The sequence below is a fragment of the Mus pahari genome, chromosome 16 (genome assembly GCF_900095145.1).
Source record: "Mus pahari chromosome 16, PAHARI_EIJ_v1.1, whole genome shotgun sequence".
NCBI lineage: Eukaryota > Metazoa > Chordata > Mammalia > Rodentia > Muridae > Mus > Mus pahari.
Window position 1 is genome coordinate 36,831,310 of NC_034605.1, and position 11,050 is coordinate 36,842,359.

Consider the following 11,050-nt stretch of genomic DNA (forward strand, 5'->3'; position numbering starts at 1 on the left):
ATCACCAGCATGGGAAAGTGGACAGAAAGACCCAAGATCTAACACTCCTGGACAGGAAATCTCATGTCGGATTGTGGCCTCTGAGTGTACCAGGAATTCACATAGTACACAGACATACAAGGCAGGCAAAACACTCCCACACATAAACTACATTATTTTCATTTCAAAATAATTAAAGAATGGGAGGCACATACAATGGAGAATTCTAGGAGTTATTTTCACTTTGGGGCATGAAAATACAGTATATTCTATCCAGAGATGGTGGGTACAGTGTCGTGTATTAATCTGCCTCAGAGTCTCTTTCTGGCCTTTTGCAAGGAAGAGTCCTCTAACAAGCAGTCTATACCCAGCAATTGGAAAATTCTTTTGGAAATTAACAGCAGGAATCTGCACATGGGTTTGGGCTAGTATTCACATGACAGGACAACTGGAGCAAAGACTGTCACACCTGAAAGCCTTGCATGGATAGACCCACAGGTATTCTGACATCCTGTTGAACTTCTACCTTGATTCCTTGTCAGCCAGAGACCCAAGGATCCTACTAGTCTTACCTCCTCCAGGGCTGAAGTACTCCCTGACCTCCAGTCATCCCTACCCTGCAGAGGCCATAGCTTCATGAGGCCAGGCCACTCCCCTTTACTACCAGTCTGGGGCCCTGAGCATGACGTCCCCACCCTGCAGTGAATAAAGGAAGGATCTGAACAGGGTAAGCTACTACACAGCAATCCAGGATCACAGACCACAGAACACTGCACCGGGAGACGACAAACATTGGAGGTAAGTTAACCTTGCTAAACCCAGGACAATGGGACCCATAAAGGACAGATTTTGAAGGTTTAGGCTGAGTCCAAGAGATGGAACCGTGGATCTGAACATTAGGAAAAGAGACGGTATGGAGGTTGATCTGGTGATTATTCACAGAAGTGAGTGTTCTACACACTCCAGTAAGGACTAACAGTGAGGCTTGTCTAAGGGTTAGAGTCCAGATGCATGTGAGGATTAGATGCTGAAATATCACAGTGGTCTTCTCCCAATGTCATCAGTCCTTCTTCGTCTCTCGTCCTACCGCTGAGCCTGTTTGACTACCTCTATCCTCTCTTCAGGAATCTGAAAAATCTCTTGGTTTTGTGTTCTTTAAATGTGAGCAAGCTCTAGCCCATCTGAGCTCTGCTCCACCTCTTCAACCTCATTTTAAAATTACTCACCCAATGTTGTCTGAGCCACCAATCCCCACTCTTATCCTGAGTATGATTTTTTTCGTGATTTTAATTGCTATGCCAGGCATCATCCATGCCAAGGCAGAACTCTTGAGGGTAGCAGAGACAACAATCAGAGTGGTAAGGTGATATCACATAAGATGCCCAACCCATCACAGGGTAAGTCACTGATATAAAACAGCCAGAACGTTCTTCCCAAAGCCTTGGGAGAGACTCAATGAGAAAACACCAAGGATCAAGCTACACTCTGAGGATCTTGTGTCCTTCTGTCTGATGAATGGAAAGAAGTATGTGTTGGGGTTTTCTGAGGCTCCCTGGGCTTTTGGTCTGTATTTTAGCAAAGCAGGAAAAACATTGGAACACACTTCCAGAATTTAATTGTCATGTGACAGTGACAGCACAGCCTTGGAATGCACAGTGACTCAGAATCGGGTTAAAGGTGTCCAGAGCAGTCACTTTGTCTGAGACCAACTGTCCATTCCTCTGGGAGGTGAGGGGTGCTTCAGAGAAAAGCAGCCTGGGTGAATTCGGCTGATGCAAGGTCCCTGAGCAGCTACTGTAGGGGAATGCTGCCTGCTGTAAAACAGAGCAGATCAGAACTACTTGACTTTGGGTCTCATTCAGCAATCTGTAGTAACTGGCAGTTGTGGAGGACACTATCTAATGCATGCATGGGTATTTATTTCAGAAGGATTCTTCACAGACCTACTCCAAGATAAGGAATTGTGGAAGCTAGGCTAGAGGGGCTAGATGCTCATGACTGCTCCATTCTCTTAGTTTCTCTCTTTTTTTTCTTTTCCTTTTCTCTTTATCCTGGAAGCAACCTTTTTCAGAAGGGAGGAACTAGTCTTTATGGATGAAACTAGAGCCTGGCTTGCAGCTTGTTCTGTGTATGCATTCCTAATGATCTTTTCTTCTTTCTATGCAGATGACAAAGAAACTAGTTTGTGTACCTGCTATGATTAACTTACCTAATAACCTTAAAATTCAAAGGACTATAACATAGAGTGAATTTTTTAAATCCTCCCTAAAGCAGTTATTTACTTTGAAATGAAAACCAGAAGTAGAGTCCCATACTTCCCTTCATCAGAACAAAGAAACTTCAGTTCTGTGTTTACTTCCATTTCTTCCTTACCTCCAGACACTGCATCATGAATACTCTGTCTCAAGCCAATGGCACCTTTGCCATCCATCTTTTGAAGATGCTCTGTCAAGGCGACCCTTCAGAAAATGTGTGTTTTTCTCCTATGAACATCTCCTCTGCCCTAGCTATGGTTCTCTTGGGTGCAAAGGGAGACACTGCAGTCCAGATATGTCAGGTAAGTTCCCTGTCAGACCATATCCTTCTCACATGCACAAGAGATGCTGAGAAGAATCAGTAGCTCTTAAATGTTAAATGTTAAAATTGACACTGGTTGTGCTATATTGACTCAACCCTCATTTTGAAGCTCATTAATTTAACTTGACTTACTCCTTGCTCTGATTATAACTTTATGCTGTTCTTTGTCCAAAAGCCTCTTAGAAGCTGGAAAATCCCTAGGCTACTTGCTTCTAGACCCAGCCAATCAGATCATAAGTTAGATAACACTATTTATCTAGATAGCCTATGCAACTGTTTGTGGTTTTTCCCATGCAAAAACTGGTCCTGATAACTGCCTAGGATTGCAGCTTGGCTCTTGTCTCCTGTTTCCAAAATTAATAGGTCTTGGAATGTGTGTTCAATAAACAACCAAGATTCAACTGAGATTGTTGTCTGAGTCGCTGGGGAAGCTAATCCTGAACCCTAGCATAGGAATATCCACAAACTATTTGATGGAGTCTGGGGTAAAGAGAAAGGAAGAGTGAATCTCCTCCAGTAACATTCTTTTAAAGGCAATGAGTTTTCCCAAGTAATAACTTGAAGGAAACTCTAAATATTTCATTCAGAATTCACTTAGAATATTTTGCCTAAATAGTTTATGCTGAGTCTCATAGCAGAGGCATTTATACCCAAATATTAAGGAATCTGAGTTAGAAAGATGCCAAGTCCAAGGGTAGTCTGGGCAACTTAGGTTTAAATAGAAAGATCTTTTCGAGTTTTATTGTTTTATTTTATTTTAATGATGGAGAAAGAAGTTTGTGACCATAGCTGAGTGGCAGAGTCCTTCCCTAAAATGTTTAGAGTGTAGGTCAGTCACAAGTACTGCAATGGGCAAAAAGGGTGTTGAAATAATTTGAAAATTTGTTGCTTGTTGCTGCAATCTCTCTTGTTTTTAGATGAATGGATTTGTAATTATTCACTTGGAAGGAAGGTCAATTCCTACTTTTAATTATTTCAATGCCAACCTGTCTTGCATCAGAACCACAGTTACATGGCAGCCTGAGTGATCTTGAAAATTCCTTTTGCAACTAAAAGTTTCACCCCTGGTCTGAAAAATGTTTCATCTTTTCCTTTTCAGGCACTTCATTTAAACCCAGATGAAGATATCCATCAGGGCTTCCAGTTGCTTCTCCATNACCTGAACGAGCAAAAAAACAAAAAGTACTGCCTTAGAATGGCCAACAGGCTCTTTGCAGAAAGTACTTGTGAATTACTTCCAGTAAGTTGTACCAGTAGAAAGATAACTTATATCCCAAATGCTTGCTGCTTTGGATCGAAGGGAAAGGATCCTATAGAAACGGAGAAAAGTAAGATTAAGTACTAGCCACTGTGTAGGTACACATCTCTAAAACCTGAATTTCAAAGGCTGGAACAGGAGAGTCATGAATTATGAGTCAACCTAGGCCACATAGTAATACTTGCCAAGCTAAGCTTCATCAAAGAGAGTAATTCTGTTAAGATGTCTTTAAAGTTTTCAAATTTGGCATCTTGTAGTTTTTTTATTCCTGTCTCATAATTCCCATTTGCAAAGGCCTACTACCTGATGATTTATGTTATATAAAGTGATATCTACACTCATTCAATTTTGTTAATACCATATAAATCAGAAGGTGGAAAAGCTTACTAACATTTTATTTGGCAATGTCACCTCCCTAAATATTTTCTCTCCAAAGACCTTTAAGGAGTCCTGTCTTAAATTCTATCACTCTGAGATGGAGCAGCTCTCTTTTGCCAAAGCTGCAGAGGAGTCCAGGCAACACATAAACATGTGGGTCTCCAAACAGACTAACGGTAAGAAGTTCAAGTTCCTACACATTCCACATTCTTGTCCTTTCTAGGCAACCTTCTGTCTTCTTCTCCCCACTATGGTCTAAACTTACTATTTTTTCAGAGTCAAATTGATGCAAACTACCTAGACCACATGGTTTAATTTAGAGCTCAAGGAATTCATGGAGGCTCACCTCAGACCCTTTCATTTTAAAACCAGAGATTGCTTGTGAATGTCAAGTAAAACAGAGGGAGTGTTGTAAATGTCAGGAGAAGTCATGGGCCCAATTATCAGTATAACATTTTACCTTTGAAGGCATAGATGATCTGCAGTGTTTTGACATGTGATTCCATCATTCCTGAGACAGTGATTCATGGGTAGACCTTCACCATAATCGTGCCTTGGGGCTGCTTCTTACTAGATTCTGTTGTCTCAGCTCTCACCATCATTTCATCTGCAAATGACTCCTGGTTCTGCTTCCACAGTTCCTAGATCTTTTCCATTACTTACATTTGATGATACTAGGTTTGATTTCCATGAATGGCACTCTGTCAGAACTGCTCAGTTTCATTAAACTAAAAGAGCCTCCTATTTGGGGTTGAACCTTATATGTTTTGATGTCAAATATGACAGATTCCAAAATTGGTATTTGAAATCATTGAGATCACTGTTATTTGAACCTTTCAAATGCCTCTGCATCACCTGGAACATTCATATTTCTTCTAAAACACAGATTTAAAATTAGAATTGTGCTTGCATTCATAAATTATTTGCTATTTCATATTGAATTTTATGCCCTCTTGAGATCAGATGATGACCAAAACTATTGGGCTCCAGTGGCAGGTAAAAGTGGCAGGTGCAGTGATATGAACAAACCAGGTTTTGTCACCAGCAAGGAGTGAAGACAGGCAGAAAAAAAGCAGTGCTACTTCTCTCTCAGACCTTCATTTATGGCAGCACAAGAAAGATGATGTTCTTTCTGGAAAATGTGTTCATAGACCCATACAGAGAGATCTGCCTCCTGGCATATTGCAGACTCAATCACTTTTGACACTAACATTAGCCACAGTAGAGGGACACCATGGTTCCCTCCCAACTCCTCCATCTTTTTTTTTTCTTATTTTGTGCTTGATCTTAGAGTCTCCTTTTCTGCCTTTCCCAAACCTGATTTCCTTGAGGGACTTACAAATACTGTTCCTCAAGTGTGTATGACCTCAAGTCAAACATGGCTTCTAGTATTTCGTTTTGATTTATTTTTTAGTACAATTAACAACTTAAGCAAATTAGAATAAGTGATACTTTGATCTGCTCAGAAGTCATATCAGTTTATGTCACACACACACACACACACACACACACACACACACACACACACACACACATACAATGTATACTGAACCTGAATGAAGTCTGCTTTCTCCAAAGGTAAAATCCCAGACTTACTGTCAAAAGACTCAGTTGACTCAGAGACCAGGCTGATTCTCGCCAATGCCTTATATTTCCAAGGAACATGGAAAAAATTCTTTGAAAAAAATAGCACCAAGGAAAGGCCCTTTAAGATAAACAAGGTAAGGAACAGTATCCTAAACTTCTTGCCAATGGGATGAATAAATTGCATGGAAAACTTTAATTGTGCATGTGTAGTCCTGGGAGCCTTGGTAGATACTGCATTTCCTGTGTAGGGTGCTGGCCTTGATCTCCAACCTATAAAAAAGAAAGGAAAAGGAAAGAAAGAAAGAAAGAAAGAAAGAAAGAAAGAAAGAAAGAAAGAAAGAAAGAAAGAAAGAAATCAGGAAAGCACAGAAAATCATTTGAGAGTTGTATTTCTAAAAGCAAGGTTAAACTTCCTAAAAAGAAATTAAAAGAACAAAGAGTATTTCCTGTCTTAGTGATTGTGCATTCTATTGATGGCTCATACAGCTTCTGATTATTTCTCATAAAACCATGCCAGGGCAAGGAAGCAGGAGTGGGTGGATTGGTGAGCAGGGGTAGGGGAGAGGGATAGGGGGTTTTCAGAAGGGAAACCAGGAAAGGGGATAACATTTGAAATGTAAATAAAGAAAATATATAATAAAAAATAAATACAACGATAGTAGAAATTGATTTTCATTTAAGTTCAAGAATGCCAAAAATGTGCTGCTATGGTAATGTAATACATGTATGGAGCACGAGTAAGAGTAGATAGTTAGAGTACAAAGGAATATACAAACATTTATACAGTAGAATATGTTTTACTAAAAATGTTCATTTTAAATTATTGTTCAAATTATCACTATGAAGGAGTCTTTATAGCTTTTAAATATTGAACAGGAGTGGTTAAATATCAGTTCTCATTAGGGTACAATTCCTGTTTGCATTGATATCAAAGTAATTTGCCCTATCACTATAAATATAACTTAATGCAGTTTTCAGGCATATAAATGTTAAATTCCTCATTAAATTTTTATTAGAAATGATTTTACATAAATTTTAAAGGAATGAGATGTTTGAAATTTAGAAGTGTAATCTTTACTATGGATTACAAAACACATTTTTATGTTTAATGTACACTCTAATTTAAATCTTTCTGTGTCCTACTTCTGCATTTTAAATATACATCTGGACTATAAGAATATAAACACCTTGATTATATCACAAGGAGAAACACAAAAGTCTGTCAAGATGGACCACAACTTGTAATCTGTTAAAATTATTTTTCTTGTATTTTGATGGATTATCACACTGTTACTATATCACACACAAGCATAGATACATGGTGATATGTTTTCCATCGTGTAATAATTTAACTTGGGATTTCTCTTCCCTGTGATGGCCTAACAGAATGTAGTTCTAAACTAAACCAGTAAGTGTTTATGTTTTTCACTTTGCTATGTTAGAATGTTGTGACCCATTGTGAACCTTTGAGCATGAGTACATCTGTGTCCAGGCTGTTTTCTGAGAGAACACATATGTCTGTTGTCCAGTTCACAACACTATGAAAATATTGTCCTCTATAAATTTTTATTTTTTGTAATTGATTATGCTATTTTATTAGATGTAATTGCTGACCGCATTACATGTTGAACCTACTTCTGATGGTTAGTGTAGCTAACTTTTGGAGATAGTCACCTTAAAAATAGGAAATATTTATTATGGCTCATGATTCAGAAGTCTCAGCCCAGGCCAATTAGGCCAATCACTCCAGGTGGTGAGACTACAGTATAACCTGGAGGAAATTGTATGGTAGAGGCTCGTTAACCTTAGACCAATCAGAGAACAAATGAGAGAAATAGGAAGGGTCTACAGTGCCAGTCTCCTCTTCCAAGGCACCTGCTCACCAATACTAATATCGACTCATTAGAACCTATCTCCTAAAGATTTGGCCGGCTCCCAGTACTGACAGCATGTGGTTAAAAAGCTAGGAAACAAGAGCCTTTGTGGAGTATTTTAACCCAAGAAGGACTTTAGAATATTGACATTTGATGGCACATTTTTCTTGCTGTATAGCATCCACTATCGTTCATCCTTGGGGTAGTTGTTGCTTTGACAATATGACACATGCTACAACCAAATTGTAAAGAACTCTACATGGAGAAATTGTCTCCACAAATTGGTCCAGAGGCAAATCTGTTGATAACTTTCTTGATTAACGATAAATGGAGTATGTTCCATCTCACTGTAGAGATGCCAACTGTGGCAGATGGTCCTGAGTTGAGTAAAAGTGCAGGCTGAAAAATCCTGAAGAACAAGCCAATAAATAGTATTCTTTAATGGCTGTTTCCTGAGCTCCTGCTCTGACTTCACTTTATGACCAAATGTGATGTGAGAGTCCTAATATAAATCATCTTCCCATGTGCTTTGGGTCATAGTTTTTTATTACAACAGTAGAAACTCTAACAGAGAAAGGCCTATATCTGCTTATACTCATTTATGTTAATGAAAATAGGAAAAATTTGTGGAATTATACCTGGAACATGAACATTGTTTTCACTGTGAGTGTAGAAAACACTGGAATTAACTGCAGCTGATGTGGAAACCATCTGACTTCTCTCAATTATATATTTGATGTCATGTTTTTATCTGTTCAGACGGAAAGAAAGCCAGTGCAGATGATGTTGCAGGAAGACACATTTTCCCATGCCTATGTGAAGGAAATCCAGGCACAAGTGCTGGTGATGCCCTATGAGGGCATAGATTTGAGTTTTGTGGTCCTACTCCCAGATGAGGGTGTGGACATCAGTAAGGTAAGCCAGGAGATTCTGTAGCATTCACCTCTCCAAATGTCTTTGAGAATAATCCAGTGTTCATTTGTGTCCTTATTAGAATAGACCTTAACATCTTTACCCTGGCAAATGCCATTTGAGGGAATAGTATTCACAGACAGAACTTCAAGCTGTGGAAAGGCACAGGGCTTTGGGATCAAAACTGTGTCCAAGATGCCCATTGTGGTCTCTGTACCTTTTTTACATGCCATAACTTCATCACTACAATGGGCGATGACTACTGTAGGGAAATAGGCTATGCACAGATAGCCTGGTCTCCAGTGGAGCTGAGGTCTTGAACCCCAGTAGAACCTGGTGGTGGTTATTTTCACCTACATGGGATGGAATGTGTTCCCTCATGTCTCCTGAACCCATGGCTCCTGTCAAAGTTACTGCCTCCAGAGCCCTCACAGGACCAACAGGAGAAGTGTGTGGCTAACACTCACATAGACAATGACCCAAGTTTATGGCCTTCTGGCTAGATTCCTCCTCACAGTTACCTAGCAACAGCAAGATAACAGCCTATAAGAGGGGCTGCTTGGCCCCTCCTCACTCTCTTAAGCTTTTACTTTCCTCTCTCTCTCTCTCTCTCTCTCTCTCTCTCTCTCTCTCTCTCTCTCAGATTTTACCTCTCTCTCTCTGTAAGCCTTCACCTTTCTTACTCTCTTTCTTCTCTCTTTCCCATCCCTCTTCTCTCCTCTTGGCCATAGCCGGTCACTTTCTTTCTTTTATCTTCTCTCTTTCCCCCGCCTTTCTACAATAAAGCTCTAAAACCATAGACTATATACATCAAGTCCCAGACTAAAGACACTCCCCTATGTGGGAACAACCCAGCGCCCCCTCTCCTACTGACCTCTCTTCCATTCTTGTCCAGGGCCAAGTTTCACCGCACTACTCCTATTCTATTCTCAGCTCCTCAGCCATATTTAGCATGGGATGCTGGAGACTTAGACCTGGTACCAAGGACTGCCCCTTGTCCACCCCTGCCCATTTGGGGTCAGTGGCTTCACACAGCCAGATGCCCACCCGGGGCCATATGGAAAGTGGCTGGCAGTCTTCCCAAGTCTGCCCACCCCGAACATCAGAACTCTGGCTGGAGGCAGGCTCATTTCCTTCCCCCTTTTCCCCTATATCCATAGCCCCACAGACTACCTAATAGGATATCAGGGAAACTAAGGTAAAAAGTTAGCACATTCCTTTGAACATAATCCCCCTCCATAAATATAATCCATATCATGATCTTTTTGGTATTTTATTTTAATATCTGAGAATGGAAAATAGACTGAAACAATATCCCATTTTAACCTAACAATGAGGAACATAAAGTTTGAAAACTAAGGAGGGCAGAGTCAGGCAAGTCATTGTGACAAATATTGGTCTTCCTTGCATCAGGAAACCCCACAGTCTATGAGCCATCCTCTGAACTGTGAGTAGTAAAGTGTGCATGAATAGTGGTCTTTGTAAGCAAAAAAGCTCCCTGCCTCTCAGCATCCAGCTCTCTAACTGTGGCATCACTTCAATAGAGAATAAGTCAGATTTTCATCAATTCCTTTCTTTCCCAATACTTAATTTCTATTTAAGTAGCAATAATTTACTATTTTGAAACAAGAAAACAAAATCAAACGGAAATTAAACAATAATCACCTGGATAGTGACACTTGTCAGGAAAATAGTTCTCTTGCAAGTGATTTAGGAGAAGACAGCCAGATAGACCTGCCCTGTTCTACTTGTCCACCATTTCCATCATGGAAATCACAAACAAGGTACCAGGACAGTGGGTTACCCATACTTCCTGGCCATTTGAATAGGTAATACCTGTATATGATGACGGACAGTACTATGAGCCAGGATTTCCTGTGTGGCTCTAGGTAAAACCTCAACTGTGAATCTAAGAGATTCTAATTCTGTTTTTTTCAGGTGGAAAACATTCTCACTTTTGAGAAGCTAACAGCCTGGACCAAAACAGACTTTGTGAATGCCACTAAGCTTTATGTTTATCTTCCAAAATTTCAACTACAAGAAAATTATGATATGAATTCCCTGTTAAAGCATTTGGGAATTTTGGATGTCTTCCATGGAAGCAAGGCTGACTTATCAGGAATGTCTACTAAGGAAGACCTGTGTCTGTCCAAGTTTGTTCACAAGTGTGTGGTAGAGGTCAATGAAGTAGGAACAGAGGCCGCTGCAGCCTCGGCTCTAAAAGCTGTATTTTTAAGTTTGTCATCTTCCTATCCCAAAACATTCTGTGCTGACCACCCCTTCCTTTTCTTCATCATGCACAACAAAACTAACAGCATCCTGTTCTGTGGCAGGTTCTCATCTCCATAAAGCATATTTAATATGTGGGGAGAGTTCTCTCTTGGCATCTCCATCACCCCTACTGCTCTGTGAGGATGGGCAAGTGGGTGGAAAACATGTTCCCTAATGAAGGAAATTTCATCATTTCCTTCTGATCTAGTGATGC

At 40.0% G+C, this 11,050-nt stretch overlaps 1 protein-coding gene across 1 annotated transcript; it reads left to right on the plus strand.

Annotated features, from left to right (window-relative positions):
• The first annotated feature begins 750 nt into the window (after positions 1–750).
• Positions 751–10,962, plus strand: LOC110334013 (serpin B9-like). The gene is made up of 7 exons (XM_021215834.1): positions 751–777; positions 2,359–2,536; positions 3,656–3,796; positions 4,251–4,368; positions 5,771–5,913; positions 8,413–8,568; positions 10,504–10,962. Exons 2-7 carry the CDS (start codon positions 2,369–2,371, stop codon positions 10,912–10,914), a joined length of 1,137 nt encoding a protein of 378 aa, XP_021071493.1. The 5' UTR covers positions 751–777; positions 2,359–2,368; the 3' UTR covers positions 10,915–10,962.
• The last annotated feature ends 88 nt before the right edge of the window (positions 10,963–11,050 follow it).